The following is a 23,778-nucleotide window of genomic DNA, read 5'->3' on the forward strand; positions in this document are numbered from 1 at the left end:
GGCAGTAATGGAACATTGTCCCAGACAGTAATGGAACATTGTCTCAGGCAGTAATGGAGCATTGTCCCAGACAGTAATGGAACATTGTCTCAGGCAGTAATGGAACATTGTCCCAGACAGTAATGGAGCATTATCCAGACAGTAATGGAACATTGTCTCAGGCAGTAATGGAACATTGTCCCAGACAGTAATGGAACATTGTCCCAGACAGTAATGGAACATTGTCCCAGACAGTAATGGAGCATTGTCCCAGACAGTAATGGAACATTGTCCCAGACAGTAATGGAGCATTGTCCCAGACAGTAATGGAACACTGTCCCAGACAGTAATGGTGCATTGTCCCAGACAGTAATGGAGCATTGTCCCAGACAGTAATGGAACATTGTCTCAGGCAGTAATGGAACATTGTCCCAGACAGTAATGGAACATTGTCCCAGACAGTAATGGAACATTGTCCCAGACAGTAATGGTGCATTGTCCCAGACAGTAATGGAACATTGTCTCAGGCAGTAATGGAACATTGCCCCAGACAGTAATGGAACATTGTCCCAGACAGTAATGGAGCATTGTCCAGACAGTAATGGAACACTGTCCCAGACAGTAATGGCACACTGTCCCAGATAGTAATGGATCCTTGTCCCAGACAGTAATGGAGCATTGTCCCAGACAGTAATGGAACACTGTCCCAGACAGTAATGGAACATTGTCCCAGACAGTAATGGAGCATTGTCCCAGACAGTAATGGAACATTGTCTCAGGCAGTAATGGAGCATTGTCCCAGACAGTAATGGAACATTGTCCCAGACAGTAATGGAACATTGTCCCAGACAGTAATGGAGCATTGTCTCAGGCAGTAATGGAACATTGTCTCAGGCAGTAATGGAACATTGTCTCAGGCAGTAATGGAGCATTGTCCCAGACAGTAATGGAACATTGTCTCAGGCAGTAATGGAACATTGTCCCAGACAGTAATGGAGCATTATCCAGACAGTAATGGAACATTGTCTCAGGCAGTAATGGAACATTGTCCCAGACAGTAATGGAACATTGTCCCAGACAGTAATGGAGCATTGTCCCAGACAGTAATGGAACATTGTCCCAGACAGTAATGGAACATTGTCCCAGACAGTAATGGAGCATTGTCCCAGACAGTAATGGAACACTGTCCCAGACAGTAATGGTGCATTGTCCCAGACAGTAATGGAGCATTGTCCCAGACAGTAATGGAACATTGTCTCAGGCAGTAATGGAACATTGTCCCAGACAGTAATGGAACATTGTCCCAGACAGTAATGGAACATTGTCCCAGACAGTAATGGTGCATTGTCCCAGACAGTAATGGAACATTGTCTCAGGCAGTAATGGAACATTGACCCAGACAGTAATGGAACATTGTCCCAGACAGTAATGGAGCATTGTCCAGACAGTAATGGAACACTGTCCCAGACAGTAATGGCACACTGTCCCAGATAGTAATGGATCCTTGTCCCAGACAGTAATGGAGCATTGTCCCAGACAGTAATGGAACACTGTCCCAGACAGTAATGGAACATTGTCCCAGACAGTAATGGAGCATTGTCCCAGACAGTAATGGAACATTGTCTCAGGCAGTAATGGAGCATTGTCCCAGACAGTAATGGAACATTGTCCCAGACAGTAATGGAACATTGTCCCAGACAGTAATGGAGCATTGTCTCAGGCAGTAATGGAACATTGTCTCAGGCAGTAATGGAGCATTGTCCCAGACAGTAATGGAACATTGTCCCACACAGTAATGGAACATTGTCCCAGACAGTAATGGAGCATTGTCCCAGACAGTGATGGAGCATTGTCCCAGACAGTAATGGAGCAATGTCACAGGCAGTAATGGAACATTGTCCCAGACAGTAATGGAGCATTGTCCCAGACAGTAATGTAACACTGTCCAAGACAGTAATGGAGCATTATCCCAGACAGTCATGGAACACTGTCCCAGACAGTAATGGAACATTGTCCCAGACAGTAATGGTGCATTGTCCCAGACAGTAATGGAGCATTGTCCCAGACAGTAATGGAGCATTGTCACAGGCATTAATGTAACACTGTCCAAGACAGTAATGGAGCATTGTCCCAGACAGTCATGGAACACTGTCCCAGACAGTAATGGAACATTGTCCCAGACAGTAATGGTGCATTGTCCCAGACAGTAATGGAGCATTGTCCCAGACAGTAATGGAACATTGTCTCAGGCAGTAATGGAGCATTGTCCCAGACAGTAATGGAACACTGTCCCAGAGAGTAAGGGAGCATTGACCCAGACAGTAATGGAGCATTGTCCCAGACAGTAATGGAACACTGTCCCAGACAGTAATGGAACATTGTCCCAGACAGTAATGGAGCATTGTCCCAGACAATAATGGAACATTGTCCCAGACAGTAATGGAGCATTGTCCCAGACAGTAATGGAACATTGTCTCAGGCAGTAATGGAGCATTGTCCCAGACAGTAATGGAACACTGTCCCAGAGAGTAAGGGAGCATTGACCCAGACAGTAATGGAGCATTGTCCCAGACAGTCATGGAACACTGTCCTAGACAGTAATGGAACATTGTCCCAGACAGTAATGGAACATTGTCCCAGACAGTAATGGAGCATTGTCCCAGACAGTAATGGAACATTGTCCCAGACAGTAATGGGGCATTGTCCCAGACAGTAATGGAGCATTGTCCCAGACAGTAATGGAACAATGTCCCAGACAGTAATGGCACACTGTCCCAGACAGTAAGGGAGTATTGTCCCAGACAGTAATGTAACACTGTCCCAGACAGTAATGGAGCATTGTCCCAGACAGTAATGGGGCATTGTCCCATACAGTAATGGAGCATTGTCCCAGACAGTAATGGCACACTGTCCCAGACAGTAAGGGAGTATTGACCCAGACAGTAATGGAACATTGTCCCAGAAAGTAATGGAACATTGTCCCAGACAGTAATGGGGCATTGTCCCAGACAGTAATGGAGCATTGTCCCAGACAGTAATGGAACAATGTCCCAGACAGTAATGGCACACTGTCCCAGACAGTAAGGGAGTATTGACCCAGACAGTAATGGAACATTGTCCCAGAAAGTAATGGAACATTGTCCCAGACAGTAATGGAACATTGTCCCAGAGAGTAAGGGAGCATTGACCCAGACAGTAATGGAGCATTGTCCCAGACAGTCATGGAACACTGTCCCAGACAGTAATGGAACATTGTCCCAGACAGTAATGGAACATTGTCCCAGACAGTAATGGAGCATTGTCCCAGACAGTAATGGAACATTGTCCCAGACAGTAATGGGGCATTGTCCCAGACAGTAATGGAGCATTGTCCCAGACAGTAATGGAACAATGTCCCAGACAGTAATGGCACACTGTCCCAGACAGTAAGGGAGTATTGTCCCAGACAGTAATGTAACACTGTCCCAGACAGTAATGGAGCATTGTCCCAGACAGTAATGGGGCATTGTCCCATACAGTAATGGAGCATTGTCCCAGACAGTAATGGCACACTGTCCCAGACAGTAAGGGAGTATTGACCCAGACAGTAATGGAACATTGTCCCAGAAAGTAATGGAACATTGTCCCAGACAGTAATGGGGCATTGTCCCAGACAGTAATGGAGCATTGTCCCAGACAGTAATGGAACAATGTCCCAGACAGTAATGGCACACTGTCCCAGACAGTAAGGGAGTATTGACCCAGACAGTAATGGAACATTGTCCCAGAAAGTAATGGAACATTGTCCCAGACAGTAATGGAACATTGTCCCAGACAGTAATGGAGCATTTTCCCAGGAATGGAACACTGTCCCAGACAGTCATGGAACATTGTCCCAGACAGTAATGGAACATTGTAAAAACCAACGAGGTAAAAACAATGACTGCAGATGCTGGAAACCAAATTCTGGATTAGTGGTGCTGGAAGAGCACAGCAGTTCAGGTAGCATGCAAGGAGCTTCGAAATCGACATTTCGGGCAAAAGCCCTTCATCAGGAATAAAGGCAGTGAGCCTGAAGCGTGGAGAGATAAGCTAGAGGAGGTTGGGGGTGGGGAGAAAGTAGCATAGAGTACAATGTGTGAGTGGGGGAGGGGTGAAGGTGATAGGTCAAGGAGGAGAGGGTGGAGTGGATAGATGGAAAAGGAGATAGGCAGGTAGGACAAGTCCGGACAAGTCATGGGGACAGTTACTGAGCTGGAAGTTTAGAACTAGGGTGAGGTGGGGAAGGGGAAATGAGGAAACTGTTGAAGTCCACATTGATGCCTTGGGGTTGAAGTGTTCTGAGGTGGAAGATGAGGCGTTCTTCCTTAAAGAGTCTGGTAGTGAGGGAGCGGAAATGTCGGTGGATGATTTGGTTTATGTGAAGGTTGGTAGGGTGGAAGGTGCATAAACCAAATCATCCGCCAACGTTTCTGCCACCTCCAAACAGGCCCCACTACCAGGGATATATTTCCCTCCCCACCCCTTTCCGCCTTCCGCAAAGACCGTTCCCTCCGTGACTACCTGGTCAGGTCCACGCCCCCAAACAGCCTACCCTCCAATCCTGGCACTTTCCCCTGCCACCACAGGAACTGTAAAACCTGTGCCCACACCTCCTCCCTCACCTCTATCCAAGGCCCTAAAGGAGCCTTCCACATCCATCAAAGTTTTACTTGCACATCCACTAATATCATTTATTGTATCCGTTGCTCCTGATGCCGTCTCCTCTACGTTTGGGAGACTGGGCGCCTCCTAGCAGAGCGCTTTAGGGAACATCTCCGGGACACCCGCACCAATCAACCACACCGCCCCGTGGCCCAACATTTCAACTCCCCCTCCCACTCTGCCGAGGACATGGAGTTCCTGGGCCTCCTTCACCGCCGCTCCCTCACCACCAGACGCCTGGAGGAAGAACGCCTCATCTTCCGCCTCAGAACACTTCAACCCCAGGGCATCAATGTGGACTTCAACAGTTTCCTCATTTCCCCTTCCCCCACCTCACCCTAGTTCTAAACTTCCAGCTCAGTAACTGTCCCCATGACTTGTCTGGACTTGTCCTACCTGCCTACCTCCTTTTCCACCTATCCACTCCACCCTCTCCTCCTTGACCTATCACCTTCATCCCCTCCCCCACTCACACATTGTACTCTATGCTACTTTCTCCCCACCACCACCCTCCTCTAGCTTATCTCTCCACGCTTCAGGCTCACTGCCTTTATTCCTGATGAAGGGCTTTTGCCCGAAACGTCGATTTCGAAGCTACTTGGATGCTGCCTGAACTGCTGTGATCTTCCAGCACCACTAATCCAGTAATGGAACATTGCCCCAGACAGTAATGAAGCATTGTCCCAGTAATGGAACACTGTCTCAGACAGTAATTGAACAATATCCCAGACAGTAATGGAGCATTGTCCCAGTAATCTTTCAAAAGTCACTGGAGTCAGGGAAAGAACCGGATGATTGGAAGATCGCTGTTGTAACCCCCTTGTTCAAGAAAGGACCAAGGCAAAAGATGGAAAATTATAGGCCAATTAGCCTAACCTCAGATGTTGGTAAAATTCTAGAATCCATCATTAAGGATGAGGTTTCTAAATTCTTGGAAGAGCAGGGTCGGATTTGAACAAGTCAAATGGATTTAGTAAGGGGAGGTCATGCCTGACAAACCTGTTGGAGTTCTTTGAAGAGGTGACAAGTAGGTTAGACCAGGGAAACCCAGTGGATGTTATCTACCTAGACTTCCAAGAGGCCTTTGATAAGGTGCCACACGGGAGGCTGCTGAGCAAGGTGAGGGCCCATGGTATTCAAGGTGAGCTACTGGTATGGATTGAGGATTGGCTGTCTGACAGAAGGCAGACAGTTGGGATAAAAGGTTCTTTTTCGGAATGGCAGCCGGTGACAAGCGGTGTCCCGCAGGGTTCAGTGTTGGGGCCGCAGCTGTTTGCATTGTATATTAATGATCTGGATGAAGGGACTGGGGGCATTCTAGCGAAGTTTGCTGATGATACGAAGTTAGGTGGACAGGTAGGTAGTACTGAGGAAGTAGGGAGGCTGCAGAAGGATCTAGACAGTTTGGGAGAGTGGTCCAGGAAATGGCTGATGGAATTCAACATGAACAAATGCGAGGTCTTGCACTTTGGAAAAAAGAATACAAGCATGGACTACTTTCTAAACGGTGAGAAAATTCGTAAAGCCAAGGTACAGAGGGATCTGGGAATGCTAGTTGAGGATTCTCTAAAGGTAAACATGCAGGTTGAGTCCGTGATTAAGAAAGCGAATGCAACGTTGTCATTTATCTCAAGAGGGTTGGAATATAAAAGCACCGTTGTGCTACTGAGACTTTATAAAGCTCTGGTTAGGCCCCATTTGGAGTACTGTGTCCAGTTTTGGTCTCCACACCTCAGGAAGGATATACTGGCACTGGAGCGTGTCCAGCGGAGATTCACATGGATGATCCCTGGAATGGTAGGTCTAACATACAAGGAACGGCTGAGATTCCTGGGATTGTATTCATTAGAGTTTAGAAGATTAAGGGGAGATCTAATAGAAACTTACAAGATAATACATGGCTTGGAAAGGGTGGACGCTAGGAAATTGTTTCCATTAGGCGAGGAGACTAGGACCTGTGGACACAGCCTTAGAATTAGAGGGGGTAAATTCAGAACAGAAATGCGGAGACATGTCTTCAGCCAGAGAGTAGTGGGCCTGTGGAATTCATTGCCGCGGAGTGCAGTGGAGGCTGGGACGCTAAATGTCTTCAAGGCAGAGATTGATAAATTCTTGATGTCACAAGGAATTAAGGGCTACGGGGAGAATGCGGGTAAGTGGAGTTGAAATGCCCATTAGCCATGATTGAATGGTGGAGTGGACTCGATGGGCCGAATGGCCTTGCCTCTGCTCCTATGTTTTATGGTCTTAATGGAACACCGTCCCAGACAGTAATGGAGCATTGTCCCAGTAATGGAACATTGTCCCAGACAGTAATGGAGCATTGTCCCAGACAGTAATGGAGCATTGTCCCAGACAGTAATGGAATATTGTCCCAGACAGTAATGGAGCATTGTCCCAGACACTAATAAAATATTGTCCCAGACAATAATGTAATTTGTACCTATTGAATAGGATATTGCCCCAGAGAATAATCAAATGTTATACCAGACAGATAAATAATAATGGAATATCGCAGGGATTTTGACACAGTCAGCTCGGTGGACCTCATATAACCTGGTCCAATCAGGGAGCCATGGCTGACAGATGGGAACAGGAGTGTTAGAGGTTCTGTTCACTCCGAGAGCTGGTTCTGAGGACGCTGGATCAGTGTCAAGCACTAGGCATATGTAAATGAAGGGAGACATGGGGACGCGATAGCGGCCTCTGTGGAGTTATTTTAAACACTGTCCCAGATAAAAATGGAATGACATCCCGGAAAATATTGGAACATAGTTTCAGAAAATAATAGAACTATGTCTGAGACAATAATGGGACACGGTCCCAGAAAATAATGGAATACTAACCCTGAAAATACTGGAACACTGTCATATTGGTCTACACAATAGTGGAATGTTGTCCTGTAAAATCAAATATTGTTCCAGAGAATAATCAAATATTGTCCCACATGGACAATAATGGAATATTGACCCAGGCAAGAACGGGTCACTGTTCAAGACAATAATAGAACATAGTCTCAAGACAATAATGCAGTTACAAGAATGGAATATTGTCCCAGACAATAAAGGAACATCATCCAAGACAATAACAGAACACTGTCCCTAACAATAATGGAACGCTGTTAGACATAGTCTCAAACTCGTTGGTAATTTCCTGCGCTGTATTCCCATGCTCCTGCTTTCCGTCTGTGTGTAATGCTTAGTGTGATGTATGTCTTACACACCAGTCCACAGGAGGGGAAGAGTCAGGGAGGGTATCCTTCTCCCCCATCCTCCTCCAGCCAGGACAATCTGAGGCTAACAGTGAGCTCACCAGGAATGAGGTTATGGATATAAGGATTCACCTGGTGAACAAACACAGCCTGCACTGTATGGAACGGCCTGTGTCTGTCTTGCTGTAACTGCCTCCCTACAAAGTTCTGTCTGAGGCTCCTGTCACTTCAGGGCTCACAGTTATTTGGTCTATAAATAATCAGTACGTTTCCAATTTCCTCCTTTACAAATCTGGACGAAAACAGGATCAGCCAAAAACTGCTGCCTGAGAGACAGACTCAACGGTTTCTGGGAAACTCTGGAAGACCATTTCCGAAACCTTGCAGCATGAAAACAAACCCAAGTTGTACCGAAGCTCCCTGCACTTGTTATGAAAAAGATGCCAGCTCAGGGATGGGGGAGGGGTGGACGTACACGGCTGCACCCACCTCAAATTTCTGACGAAGCTCAGAATCCCCGTCATCCTCAATAATGGGAACGTTGTAGTATTCACCTTCTTCCTGACTCAGCAGCTTAAACCTGTGGCAAGGACAAAGGGCAGAAGGTTAACGCTGCACGTTCAGATATAAAAGGGAAGGGGTGGGGGGCACTGATAATGACAGAGAGACCGGGAGCCCTTCCTCATCAACTGGAATACCAGAGATGACCGGGGGAGGGGGGGGGGGGGGGGGGGGGGGGCCGGCGCGCGGAGGTGGGGGAAGAGTTGAGGAGGGGCGATGGGAAGACTGTGGCTGGTAAGGGGTGGGGGAAAGAAGTCTGAGGTATAAGGGGAGGTTGTAGGAGAAGACAGGGGTTGGGTAGGTGAGGAGGAGTTGGGGGGTGGTGAGGGAAGACTGGTGGGGTGACTGGGGCTTTGTGAAATGGGACACAGGGTTTGGATACACTGGGTCCACACCAACCAGTTTCAGGACCAGTCCTTTCTCTCTCCTAACCTCCTGCCCATGTTCAGAGCTTTGGAAGTTCCTTTCCAGGCCTGGCCTTCTTGAGCTGTGCTCACAGTCCAGCGTCTGTACTGAGCAATGGTAGCTCAACACTGACTGAGAGTCCCCAGGATGAGGCGGCCTTGCTCTCTCCTGGTTAATCCCACATGCCTTCGGCTTGGCGCTAGATGCAGCAAACTGGGCTCCCCCTGTTATTCAGGATGCCCTCCCCCTTCCAAACTGCATAGACCTGCCACCCATCACCAGCCACATAAACCCTGAACAGTCTAACCCCTGCTAGGGACTGTACGGAAGAGGTCTGACCTCCAGATAGGAGGGTGTCAATGCAGGGAACAGACTGAGGCCATTCAGCCCCTCAAACCCGCTGCTCCAGTCAATCAGCCTGTGATTGATCTGTACCTCAACCCTATGCATTTGCCCCAGCTCCCTTTATCCCAACCTCCGTGGATTTCCCGCAGTCTCGGACTTTCCAAACCGTCCCCAGCTTTTTGGGAAAGAGATCATCAGAATTCCATGGCTGACTATGTGAGGAAGTCCTCCTCAATTTGAATCCTAAATGGGCAAGTTAACTTGTGCTTCTCTTATTCTGGGTCCCTCAATCCAAGGAACTAATCTCACATTATCTGCTGCCTGCCTTCCAGCTGTGACCTTATACACTTCCATGAGATAACCCCCGAATTCTCTGTCTCTCTCTCTCTCTCTCTCTCTCTCTCTCTCGGAGATTTTATTGAGAGCGGTCTCAGGAGGACACACTTACCAACCAACCGCTGAGGATTTCATGAGCTCTGATACACCAAAGGACAAAGCACCCATGAAATCGTTCCTCGTGGTGCGATCCCAGTCCCAGATCTCCACTGAGAGGCGCCGATCCTTGTCACTGCTTTTCAGTTTACTAGACAGAGACAGAGAGACATTGTACAACAAGTGTCACTTCCATTAACCACCAATAAATGGGTTAAAGCTAAAGGGCTGGTCCCAGTGTTAAGAACACACAGCGTTCCCATTTCTCACTCTCCCACTACTCTGTGACTGCACTTCATTGCTCTACTCACTCACAGACTTGGTGTGGCTGATGGTGAATATCTTGACCTCTATCACCTCAAAGGATGAGAGCAGCAGAGACATGGGAACACCACCCCCCTTGCAAACCACTCCCCATCCTGACAGAGAAATACATCGCCATTTCTTCACTGTTGCTGGGTCAAAATCCTGGAATTCCCTCCCTAAGGGCATTGTGGGTCAACCCACAGCAGGTGGACTGCAGAGATTCAAGAAGGCAGGTCACACCCACCTTCTCAAGGGGCAACTAGGGACGGGCAATAAATGCTGACCCAGCCAGCGACACCCACAGCTCATGAATGAATAAAAACAGAGATCCTGGGTTTAATATCCCATTGGATAGCACCTGGCACCTCCAGCATGTTTTCAGTGGCTGGGACAGAGAGTACTGTCGTAGTCTCACAACCTCAACAAGGACTCACTTCCCTCCAACCCTGGGAAATCATAAATTAACTCCATTAATTGGGCAAAAAATATTAAGCAATTACAAGATATACAATTCTCCTGCAGCCATCCTCCACTGTCATACACAGTCCTTGCACAAGGGAGCGATCCTCTCGACACGCAGGATGGCTATCACACACACACACACACACACACACACACACACACACACACACACACACACACACACACACACACACACACACACACACACACCTGACGGGTACATACTTATCTCAGACAAACAGGAGCTTTTCCTTGAATAAGCTCCACATTTCTATTGTGCCCATCCCCTGCAGTTTCCTTCCCCATCCTATGCTTCCTAAATCTTGCCGAATCGCATCGTACTTGCCTTTCCCCCAGCTGTAACACTTACACAGTGGTATACACCTATCCCTTTTTATCACTAAAGTAAACATAACAGAATTGTGTTCGCTATCACCAAAGTGTTCACCTACTTCCAAGTCTAAGGATAGCAAAGATGATTCTCAATAGGAGTGAGAGAGACAGGGTAGTTGTCATGCGAGACTTCAATTTTCCAAATATTGACTGGGAACACTGTAGTTCGAGTACAATAGATGGGTCAGTTTTTGTCCAGTGTGTGCAGGAGGGCTTCCTGACACAGTATGTAGACAGGTATGAAGGGCTTTTGCCCGAAACGTTGATTTCGCTGCTCGTTGGATGCTGCCTGAACTGCTGTGCTCTTCCAGCACCACTAATACAGTATGTAGACAGGCCTACAAGTGGTGAAGCCACATTAGATTTGGTACTGGGTAATGAGTCCGGCCAGGTGTTAGACTTGGAAGTAGGTGAGCACTTTGGTGATAGCGATCACAATTCTGTTACGTTTACTTTAGTGATAAAAAGGGATAGGTGTATACCACTGTGTAAGTGTTACAGCTGGGGGAAAGTCAAGTACGATGCAATTAGGCAAGATTTAGGAAGCATAGGATGGGGAAGGAAACTGCAGGGGATGGGCACATTAGAAATGTGGAGCATATTCAAGGAAAAGCTCCTGTGTGTCCTAGATAAGTATGTACCTGTCAGACAGGGAGGAAGCTGTAGAGCACGGGAGCCATGGTTTACGAAGGAAGTGCAATCTCTGGTCAAGAAGAAGAAGAAGGCTTACATTAGGATGATTTGGAGATGCCGGTGTTGGACTGGGGTGTACAAAGTTAAAAATCACACAACACCAGGTTATAGTCCAACAGGTTTAATTGGAAGCACACTAGCTTTCGGAGTGTCGCTCCTTCATCAGGTGTTGTGTGATTTTTAACTATGTTAGGATGAGATGTGAAGGCCCAGTTAGGGCGCTTGAGGGTTACAAGGTAACCAGGAAAGACCTAAAGAGAGAGCTCAGAAGAGCCAGGAGGAGGCATGAGAAGTTGTTGGCGGATAGGATCAGGGTAAACCCTAAGGCTTTCTATAGGTATTTAAGGAATAAAAGAATGACGAGAATAAGATTAGGGCCAATTAAGGATAGTAGTGGGAAGTTGTGTGTGGAGTCAGAGGAGATAGGGGAAGCACTAAATGAATAGTTTTCGACAGTATTCACTCTAGAAAATGACAATGTTGTTTAGGAGATTACTGAGATACAGGCTACTAGACTAGGTAGGATTGAGATTCACAAGGAAGAGGCATTAGAAATTCTGCAGAGTGTGAATATAGATAAGTCCCCTGGGCTGGATGGGATTTATCCTAGGATCCTCTGGGAAGCCAGGGAGGAGATTGCCAAGCCTTTGGCATTGATCTTTAAATCGTCACTGTCTATAGGAATAGTCCCAGAAGACTGGAGAATAAGCAAATGTGGTTCCCCTGTTCGAGAAGGAGAGTAGAGACAACCCTGGTAATTATAGACCAGTGAGCCTTACTTCAGTTGTTGGTAAAGTGTTGGAAAAGGTTATAAGAGATAGGATTTATAATCATCTAGAAAAGAATAATTTGATTAGGGATAGTCAGCACGGTTTTGTGAGGGGTAGGTTGTGCCTCACAAACCTTATTGAGTTCTTTGAGAAGGTGACCAAACAGATAGATGAGAGTAAACCGGTTGATGTGGTGTATATGGATTTCAGCAAGGCATTTGGTAAGGTTCCACACAGTAGGCTATTGTACAAAATACAGAGGAGTGGGATTGTGGGAGATATAGCAGTTTGGATCAGTAATTGGCTTGCTGAAAGCAGACAGAGGGTGGTGCTTGATGGGAAATGTTCATCCTGGAGTCCAGTTGCCAGTGGTGTACCACAAGGGGCGGTGTTGGGTCCACTGCTGTTCATCATTTTTATAAACGACCTGGATAAGGGCGTAGAAGGGCGGGTTAGTAAATTCGCATAGGACACTAAGGTCGGTGGAGTTGTGGATAGTGACGAAGGATGTTGTAGGTTATAGAGAGACATAGATAAGCTGCAGAGCTAGGCTGAGAGGTGGCAAATGGAGTTTAATGTGAATAAGTGTGAGGTGATTCACTTTGGTCGGAGTAACCAGAATGCAAAGTACTGGGATAATGGTAAGATTCTTGCTAGTGTAGATGAGCAGAGAGATCTCAGTGTCCATGTACACAGATCCTTGAAAGTTGCCACCCAGGTTGACAGGGTTGTTAAGAAGGCACACAGTGTTTTAGCTTTTATTAATAGAGGGATTGAGTTCCAGAACCATGAGGTTATGCTGCAGCTGTACAAAACTCTGGTGCGGCCGCACTTGGAGTGTTGTGTACAGTTCTGGTCACCGCATTATAAGAAGGATGTGGAAGCTTTGGAAAGGGTGCAGAGGAGATTTACTAGGATGTTGCATGGTATGGAGGGAAGGTCTTACGAGGAAAGGCTGATGGACTTGAGGCTGTTTTCGTTGGAGAGAAGAAGGTTGAGAGGTGACTTAATAGAGACATATAAGATAATCAGAGGGTTAGATTACAGGGTGGACAGGGAGAGCCTTTTTCCAAGTATGGTGACAGCGAGCACGAGGGGGCATAGCTTTAAATTGTGGGGTGATAGATATAGGACAGATGTCAGAGGTAGTTTCTTTACTCAGAGAGTAGTAAGGGAATGGAATGCTTTGCCTGCAAAGGTAGTAGATTTGCCAACTTTAAGTGCATTCAATTCGTCATTGGACAAACATATGGATGTACATGGAATAGTGTAAGTTAGATGGGCTTCAGATTGGTATGACAAGTCGGCGCAACATCGAGGGCCAAAGGGCCTGTACTGCACTGTAATGTTCTATGTTCACACACACACACACATACACACACACACATACGCTCCCACACTCACTCACTCACACACACACCCACTCACTCACTCACACACAAACACACAGGCACACTCACACACAATCTTACACAGACACATACAGGCACACACACACAGGCACGCTCACACACAATCTTACACAGACACACAAACAGGCGCACACACACTCTCAGGCACACACTGTCACACACATACAGACACCCTCACACAAACACACACACAAGGCCTGAGCATAATGAATAAATGTCACGTGGCCCATGAGGTGAAGGATACAATACCCTGAACAGTGTAATATTTGAAACACCAAATGTTTGTTCTTGTGGAAAATGAAACTGAAAAGATTTTCCATTGGTCCTATCGAGATAGTGGAGACAGGAAGCATACTCACAACGTGAATGATTCGTTCCAGCTGGGATTCAGTGTCGAGCGCATGGTTTTTGTTTTCTGTTTGCTTTCACTTTTTGGGTCAGGGATGAGTTTGAGCTTTACGTAGGGATCCGAAAGACCGTTGGGATCCATGGGGATTAGGTTTTTTGCATCTCGCACTGTAAAACAGGAAAAGTGAAATTAAACTGACTGGAAGAGCAGAGATTTCAGTTTAAAAATGGAAAAACAAAATTACTGCTACAATTTATACTTTGGTGTAATGGAAAACCATGAGAAGTGTGCCGTTGACTGAATTAGCAGTTAGTTTAGGATTTGGTGTTGTATCCTAAAATCAGGAACAGACCAGTCTCAGTCAAGGCTTTTGCCCGAAACGTCGATTTCGCTGCTCGTTGGATGCTGCCTGAACTGCTGTGCTCTTCCAGCACCACTAATCCAGTCTCAGTCAGAGGCTGCAGATTGAGACACAGCTCCAATCGATATTACTCAGCAGACAATCACTCTACCAAGGACTGATTCTGGGTCCCGAGCACACACCAAATGGGATGGGAATGATGTTTGTGGATGGGGAATGGGGTTTGTGGATGGGGAATGGGGTTTGTGGATGAGAAATTGGGTTTTTGGATGGAAAAGGGGCTTGTGGATGAGGAATGGGGTTTGTGGATGGGAATGGGGTTTGTGGATGAGGATTGCGGTTTTCGGATGGGAATTGGGTTTGTGGATGAGGAATGGGGTTTGTGCATGGGAATGCGGTTTGTGGATGGGGAATGGGGTTTGTGGATGGGGAATGGGGTTTGTGGATGTGAATGGGGCATGTGAATTGGGAATGGGGTTTGTGGATAGGGAATAGGTGTTGTGGATGGGGAATGGGGTTTGTGGATGGGAATGGGGTTTGTGGATGGGGAATGGGGTTTGCCGATGAGGAATGGGGTTAGAGGATGGGGATTGGGGTTTGCAGATGGGGAATGGGGTTTGTGGATGGGGATTGCGGTTTGTGGATGGGAATGGAGTTAGTGGATGGGGATTGGGGTTTGTGGATGGGGAATAGGGTTTGTGGATGGGGATTGCGGTTTGTTGATAGGAATGGGGTTTGTGGATGGGGAATGGGGTTTGTGGATGGGGAATGTTGTTTGTGGATGGGGAATGGGGTTTGTGGATGGGGATTGCGGTTTGTGGATGGAAATGGGGTTTGTGGATGGGAATGAGGTTTACCAATGTGGAATGGGGTTTGTGGATGGGAAATGGAGTTTGTGGATGAGAATGGGATTTGTGGGTGGTGAATGAGGTTTACGGATGAGGAATGGGGTTTGTGGATGAGGAATGGGGTTTGTGGATGGGGAATGGGGTTTGTGGATGGGAATGGGGTTTGTGGATGGGGAATGGAGTTTGTGGATGGGAATGGTGTTTGTGGATAGGGGATGGAGTTTGTGGATGGGAATGGGGTTTGTGGATAGGAATGGGGTTTGTGGATGAGGAATGGGGTTTGTGGATAGGAATGGGGTTTGTGGATAGGAATGGGGTTTGTGGATGAGGAATGGGGCTTGTGGATGGGAATGGGGTTTGTGGGTGGGAATGGGGTTTGTGGATAAGAAATGGGGTTTGTGGATGAGGAATGGGGTTTGTGGATGGGAATGGGGTTTGTGGGTGAGGAATGGGGTTTGTGGATGGGAACAGGGTTTGTGGATGGGGACTGCGGTTTTCAGATGGGAATTGGGTTTGTGGATGGGAATGCGATTTGTGAATGGGGAATGGGGTTTGTGGATGTGAATGGGGCATGTGAATTGGGAATGGGGTTTGTGGACGGGAATGGGGTTTGTGGATGGGAATGGGGTTTGTGGATGGGGATTGCGGTTTGTGGACGGGAATGGGGTATGTAGATGGGGAATGGGGTTTGTGGATGGGAATGGGGTTTGTGGATGGGGAATGGGGTTTGTGATGGGGAGTAGGGATTGCCGATGAGGAATGGGGTTTGTGAATGGGGAATGGGGTTTGTGGATGTGAATGGGGCATGTGAATTGGGAATGGGGTTTGTGGACGGGAAATGATGTTTGCCGATGAGGAATGGAGTTTGTGGATGGGGAATGTTGTTTGTGGATGGGAATGGGGTTTGTGGATGAGGAATGTGGTTTATGGATGGAGATTGGGGTTTGTAGATGGGGAATGGGATTTGTGGATGGGAATGGGGTTTGTGGATGGGGAATGGGGTTTGTGGATGAGGAATGTGGTTTATGGATGGAGATTGGGGTTTGTAGATGGGGAATGGGGTTTGTGGATGAGGAATGGGGTTTGTGGATGGGATTAGGGTTTTGTGGATGGGGATTGGGGTTTGTGGATGGGAATGGGGTTTGTGGATGCGAATGGGGTTTGCCGATGAGGAATGGGGTTTGTGGATGAGAATGGGGTTTGTGGATGGGGAATGAGGTTTACGGATGAGGAATGGGGTTTGTGGATGGGGAATGGGGTTTGTGGATGGGAATGGGGTTTGTGGATGGGGAATGGGGTTTGTGGGTGGGAATGGGGTTTGTGGGTGAGAATGCGGTTTGTGGATGAGAAATGGGGTTTGTGGATGAGAAATGAGGTTTGTGGATTTGGAATGGGGTTTGTGGATGGGAATGGGGTTTGAGGAATGGGAATGGGGTTTGCCGATGAGGAATGGGGTTTGTGGATGGGAATGGGGTTTGTGGATAGGAATGGGGTTTGTGGATGAGGAATGGGGTTTGTGGATAGGAATGGGGTTTGTGGGTGGGAATGGGGTTTGTGGATGAGGAATGGGGTTTGTGGATGGGAATGGGGTTTGTGGGTGAGGAATGGGGTTTGTGGATGGGAACAGGGTTTGTGGATGGGGACTGCGGTTTTCGGATGGGAATTGGGTTTGTGGATGGGAATGCGGTTTGTGAATGGGGAATGGGGTTTGTGGATGGGAATGGGGTTTGTGCATGGGGAATGGGGTATGTGATGGGGAGTAGGGATTGCCGATGAGGAATGGGGTTTGTGAATGGGGAATGGGGTTTGTGGATGGGAATGGGGTTTGTGGATGGGGAATGGGGTATGTGATGGGGAGTAGGGATTGCCGATGAGGAATGGGGTTTGTGAATGGGGAATGGGGTTTGTGGATGGGAAAGATGTTTGTGGATGGGGAATGGGGTTAGTGGATGGGGAATGGTGTTTGCCGATGAGGAATGGGGTTTGTGGATGGGGAATGGGGTTTATGGATGGAGAATGGGATTTGTGGATGGGGAATGTGGTTTGTGGATGGGGAATGGGGTTTGTGGATGGGGAATGGGGTTTGTGGATGGGAATGGGGTTAGTGGATGAGAAATGGAGTTTGTGGATGGGGAATGGGGTTTGTGGATGGGGAATGGGGTTTGTGGATGGGGATTGCCGTTTGTGGATGGGAATGGGGTTAGTGGATGAGAAATGGAGTTTGTGGATGTGAAATGGGTTTTGTGGTGGGGATTGCGGTTTGTGGATGGGAATGGGGTTTGTGAATGGGGAATGGGGTTTGTGCATGGGAATGGGGTTTGTGGACAGGGAATGGGGTTTGCCAAAGAGGAATGGGGTTTGTGGATGGGAAGTGGGGTTTGTGGATAGGAATGGGGTTTGTGGACAGGGGAATGGGGTTTGCCAATGAGGAATGCAGCTTGTGGATGGGGAATGGAGTTTGTGGATGGAGAATGGGGTTTGTGGATGGGGAATGGGGTTTGTGGATGGGAATGGCGTTTGTGGATGGGGGATGGGGTTTGTGGATGGGGAATGGCGTTTGTGGATGGGGGGTGGGGTTTGTGGATGGGGAATGGGGTTTGCTGATGAGGAATGGGGTTTGTGGATGGGAATAGGGTTTGTGGATGGGGAATGGGGTTTGTGGATGGGAATGGGGTTTGCGGATTTGTAATGGGGTTTGCTGATGAGGAATGGGGTTTGTGGATGGGAATGGGGATTGTGGATGGGGAATGGGGTTTGCCAATGAGGAATGGGGTTTGTGGATGAGGAATGGGGTTTGTGGATGGGAATGGGGTTTGTGGATGGGGAATGGGGTTTGTGGGTGGGAATGATGTTTGTGGATGGGGATAACGGTTTGTGGATGGGAATGGGGTTTGTGGATGGGGAATGGGGTTTGTGGATGGGAATGATGTTTGTGGATGGGGATAACGGTTTGTGGATGGGGATAACGGTTTGTGGATGGGAATGGGGTTTGTGGATGGGGAATGGGGTTTGTTGATGGGAATGATGTTTGTGGATGGGGATAACAGTTTGTGGATGGGAATGGGGTTTGTGGATGGGAATAGGGTTTGCGGATGGGGAATGGGGTTTGCAGATGGGAATGGGGTTTGCGGATGGGGAATGGGGTTTGTGGATGGGGAATGGGGTTTGTGGATGGGTAACAATGGTTCCAGCTTGAAGGTTTCCTTTTCAATGAATGGTCGACTCTTTAATGCTGAAGGGCCAATCACAGGCCTTTCTGCTTCAGAGCAGCAAATCTCTGTGGTGAAGTGAAACTGTGTTCAAGACTGTATTTTTATCTTTTAAAAAAAATTTTGAATGAGTGACATATGGGGTTTTCTGTGTCCCTGAAGAATTCAATGATTACCTTGTAACTATTTCTGTAACCATAGTGATTCTCCTTAAAACAAACTGTGAAAACTACCTTTCAGAAATGATGCATTTTTGTGTATGTTTGGGGCAGGGGGTTGACTGATCAGGCTGCATCAATGTCTGTTAAACATTTCTGGACTTTTTGCAGCTCAGGGGAAACAGCTGGAGCTTACAAAGAGAGACCGTTCAGTTTTTGTTTCAGTTTTGGGCTGGCCTGGAGGAGTGGATGAATATTGGTTGTGCAAAGCAATGGTCCTGGGAAGGTGAGAAGTGAAATGGATTAGCCTAGACTAGGTATATTGTAGTTTCAGACCAAAAGTGTTTGGATAAAGCCCTTAAGAGGTTACTTGAAACTGAGAACATTTACATTTGGGTGCATGAAAGCTCCAGGAGTGAGCTATCAGATGTTCAGACTGGGGGGGGGGGGGGGGGGGTGGGGGGGAATGTCAGAGTTAACTTCAACCTGTCAAGATAAGACTTTTTCTTGGGTGTGAGAACTGTACAAGGGATGTTTTGGGAGTTTGTCAAGGCGTGTTTTAGAATTAATGCGATTATACTTTTACCTTGTGATTAAAACCATTTCTAATTATTTTACAATAAAATCTGTTTTTATTGTTTACAGCGAGTCCACTTCATTAAAAGTATAATAAAATAGTCTGTTTCCTGTGACAATTATGAACTGGTGACATATGGGATTTTCTGTGTGCCTGAAGAGTTTAATAATTAATTGCTAAGTATTTCCTTAGCCATGGTGATTTCTTTGAAAACGATATGTGAGAGGGAGCTTTCAGAACTAATGTGCGCTTGTGTATATTAAAGAGGTTCTTGACCAGGCAAGATGAACAATTGTACTTTGATGTCCATTAAAATGGGTACCTGCCTCCTATCAACTGATCTGCAACTCCCTTGCTCCTTCATGTTGGCAAACTAGATGCTGACTGGAAATGTCTCGGTCAACCTCCATTACAAGTGCTGCATGAAGCCGAGGTCATGGCGGTACACAGGCCAGCTGCTGGGTTGGGACTTGCACCCATGTCCATTAGCTTGTATCATGTAACTTTACGGAGAAAGCGAGGACTGCAGATCAGAGCTGAAAATGTGTTGCTGGAAAAGCGCAGCAGGTCAGGCAGCATCGAAGGAGCAGGAGAATTGACGTTTCGGGCATGAGCCCTTCTTCAGGAATCATTCCTGAAGAAGGGCTCATGCCCGAAACGTCGATTCTCCTGCTCTTTGGATGCTGCCTGACCTGCTGCGCTTTTCCAGCAACACATTTTCAGCTCATGCAGCTTTACTCCAGGGGTATTACCACTCACAACAGATCAAACACAGAGTCCACAGCATCAATCACAGGAACCCAAACCCTGCTGTCACTTATTTACTGTACACAAACCCAGTCCAGCGTGGGGTGGGTGAACTGACTGAGCAGGAAATGGTTTGCGAGTCAGCAGTACTGAATGCAACAAGAATTGATTCAGCCAACTGTCCATTTCCCTAACGCAAGACTACCCTCCGCAGTAGAGGAAGCAAAAATTATACACCACTGGAGTAAGTTATGTTTTTTTTGAAAAGGAATGAGAAATGTGTGAGATTTATCCTGCCCAGTGAGATCAGTCCCTCAGTTTACACTGTCAGCAGGACATCTTTATGAAATACACAATCTGGGTTTTCTCATGTGGTTTGTTACTCCTCTCGAACTGCCCTTGAACAGGGTGGTTTGCTCGGGCTGTTCAAGGTCAATCACGTGTCATAGAGATGTACAGCATGGAAACAGACCCTTCGGTCCAACCCGTCCATGCCAACCAGATATCCCAACCCACTCTAGTCCCATCTGCCAGCACCCGGCCCATATCCCTCCAAACCCTTCCTATTCATGTACCCATCCAAATGCCTCTTAAATATTGCAATCGGACCACTCGCATGAAAAAGTTGCCCCGTAGGTCTCTTTTATATCTTTCCCCTCTCACCCTAAACCTATGCCGTCTAGTTCTGGACTCCCCTACCCCAGGGAAAGGACCTTGTCTATTTATCCTATCCATGCCCGTCATGATATTATAAACCTCTATAAGGTCACCCCTCAGCCTCCGATGCTCCAGGGAAAACAGCCCCAGCCTGTTCAGCCTCTCCCTGTAGCTCAAATCCTCCAACCCTGGCAACATCCTTGCCTTTCAAGTTTCACAACATCTTTCTGATAGGAAGGAGACCAAAATTGCACGCAACATACCAACAGTGGCCTAATCAATGTCCTGTACAGCCACAATATGACCTCCCAACTCCTGTACTCAATACTCTGACCAAGAAAAGAAAGCATACCAAACGCCTTCTTCACTATCCTATCTACCTGCGACTCCACTTTCAAGGCTGTGGGCCTGGGGTTCAGAATGGCTACAGTTGGCAGATTTCCTTACACACACCATTGAGCCAACAAAAGATTGGTTACTGAGGCCACCATTGAATTGAAATTCCTGCTGGGATAAGACTTGAACCCATATCCCTCAAACATTAGTCTGGGTCTTGTGATTACCACCTCAGGGACATTACCACTGACAATGGAACAGATGCAGATACCACACCATCAGCCATGACAATGGAAAACCCTATTGTCACTTACACATTCCCAGTGCCACCGATTAACTAATGGGTTGGGGACGTTTTTTTGGGAACGTTTCTAAGCTTTCACATTGGTTCCATCTGCCGATAGGACAATACAGAATGACGACAATGCTATTACAATTCAGAAGGCTATTCACCCCATCGAGCCTTCGCTGATTCTATTACCCCTTGCCAATCTCTTGCTGTTTCCCCATTTCTCTGCACACCATGACCACCCTCTTGAATTCTTCAACTGAACCCACCTCCACTGCAGTCCCACGTTGTATATTCCGACCCCCAATTACTTGCCGTATCCAGAAGGTTTCTCTCACATCACCTTTGCTTCATTTGCACATCACATTAAATCTATGCCTCCCCTCCTTCTTGGATATACACAGTGTCTACAGCGTCATACTCACACCCTGCCAATGACACTCTTGTGGGTCGGCCCACATCTGATCAAAGCCTTCAGTCACACAAAAAGTCTCAAAGCTTCCAAAGAAGGGAGGTGTTTGATTGTGTAGTGGCTTGGGGCAGCTGCTCCCAAAGTTCACTGGGGACAGACCGCCATCCGAGGACTTTCAGCTGAAAGTCCGTTCAGTTCTTGGTCTCTCCAGATGCTTCAAACATATTGAAATATAATCTTGTACAAGGAAGAAATGTCTTCAAGTTTTGCTGGATAGTCACAATTCAATGTTTTTCATATGCTACTGCACAGAGCCGAACTGCGTTAGTGATGACGCATGTATACAAAGACATTCTGATGAATAAAGTATATTTTTGAAATTAAAAAAAGCACATGTCATTACAACTCCTGCAGGTCCAGTTCACATTATGACCACCTGGTGGAGCTGCAGGACTGCTCGAGTCTCTGACATCCCACACACTTTCTGCTGAATCAGGCTTGAACTACAGTTGGGGAGTACTTTGAGGTGTTCAGGTGGCGTGCAAGTGAGAAGTCTGAACGATGTTCCCAATGACTGAGACCAGACTGTTCGGGGACTGTACAGACATCAGGCCTTAATCTGTTTCAGCAACGCTCCGTTCCCAAATAAAAACAAAAATGACATGAGTGTTGGGAAATGTGGAATGAAAGTGAGGGTGCAGCAGACAGTGTCAGGAACAGCTACGTAAACTGTTAGCTCTGCCCCCTGTCTTTCTCTCTTCAGCTGCTGCCTGACCTGCTGAGGATTTACAGCACCTGCTGATTTCATTTCTTTTCTCACAAAATGGTTATATTATGTGTAAATCTGAAAAAAAAATCAAAGAAATGAATAACAGGATGTACATGTATTTGGAAAGGCAAGGACTGATTCGGGATTGATAGATTCTTGTTGTCTAGAGGAATTAAGGGCTACGGGGAGAACGCTGGTAAGTGGAGCTGAAATGTGCATCAGCCATGATTGAATGGCGGAGTGGACTCGATGGGCCGAATGGCCTTACTTCCACTCCTATGTCTTATGGTCTTACGGGATAGTCAACATGGCTTTGTGCGTGGGAAATCATGTCTCACAAACTTGATTGAGTTTTTTGAAGAAGTAACAAAGAGGATTGATGAGGGCAGAGCCATAGATGTGATCTACATGGAATTCAGTAAGACGTTCGACAAGGTTCCCCATGGGAGACTGATTAGCAAGGTTAGATCTCATGGAATACAGGGAGGACTAGCCATTTGGATACAGAACTGGCTCAAAGGTAGAAGACAGAGGGTGATGGTGGACGGTTGTTTTTCAGACTGGAGGCCTTTGACCAGTGGAGTGTCACAAGGATCAATGCTGGGTCCTCTACTTTTCATCATTTACATAAATGATTTGGATGCGAGCATAAGAGGTACAGTTAGTAAGTTTGTAGATGACACCAAAATTGGAGGTGTAGTGGACAGCGAAGAAGGTTACTTCAGATTAGGATCTTGATCAGATGGGCCAATGGGCTGAGGAGTGGCAGATGGAGTTTAATTCCGATAAATGCGAGGTGCTGCATTTTGGGAAAGCAAATCTTAGCAGGACTTATACACTTAATGGTAAGGTCCTAGGGAGTGTTGCTGAACAAAGAGACCTTGCAGTGCAGGTTCATAGCTCCTTGAAAGTGGAGTTGCAGGTAGATAGGATCATGAAAAAGACGTTTAGTATGCTTTCCTTTATTGGTCAGAGTATTGAGTACAGGAATTGGGAGGTCATGTTGCGGCTGTACAGGACATTGGTGAGGCCACTTTTGGAATATTGCATGCAATTTTGGTCTCCTTCCTATCGGAAAGATGTTGTGAAACTTGAAAGGGATCAGAAAAGATTTACAAGGATGTTGCCAGGTTTGGAGTATTTGAGCTATAGGGAGAGGCTGAACAGGCTGGGGCTGTTTTCCCTGGAGCGTCGGAGGCTGAGGGGTGACCTTATAGAAGTTTATAAAATCATGAGGGCATGGATAGGGTAAATAGATAAAGTTTTTTCCATGGGGTGTGGGAATCCAGAACTAGAGGGCATAGGTTTAGGGTGAGAGGGGAAAGATATAAAAGGGACAGAAGGGGCAATGTTTTCACTCAGAGAGTGGTACGTGTATGGAATGAGCTGCCAGAGGATGTGGTGGAGGCTGGTA

At 47.0% G+C, this 23,778-nt stretch overlaps 1 protein-coding gene across 4 annotated transcripts in view; it reads right to left on the reverse strand.

The window, feature by feature from the left end:
* Nucleotides 1-23,778, reverse strand: part of LOC140464124 (protein kinase C alpha type) — a 403,957-nt gene that overhangs the window by 99,962 nt on the left and 280,217 nt on the right. For all 4 annotated transcript variants that reach the window (XM_072558880.1, XM_072558878.1, XM_072558879.1 and 1 more), the window contains exons 6-8: nucleotides 14,012-14,168; nucleotides 9,633-9,767; nucleotides 8,363-8,453 (exon numbers count right to left, since the gene is read on the reverse strand). In XM_072558880.1, the coding sequence (XP_072414981.1) occupies nucleotides 8,363-8,453; nucleotides 9,633-9,767; nucleotides 14,012-14,168 (383 nt within the window). The remainder of the gene's footprint in view (nucleotides 1-8,362; nucleotides 8,454-9,632; nucleotides 9,768-14,011; nucleotides 14,169-23,778) is intronic.

The sequence above is a fragment of the Chiloscyllium punctatum genome, chromosome 39, assembly GCF_047496795.1.
Source record: "Chiloscyllium punctatum isolate Juve2018m chromosome 39, sChiPun1.3, whole genome shotgun sequence".
Lineage (NCBI taxonomy): Eukaryota > Metazoa > Chordata > Chondrichthyes > Orectolobiformes > Hemiscylliidae > Chiloscyllium > Chiloscyllium punctatum.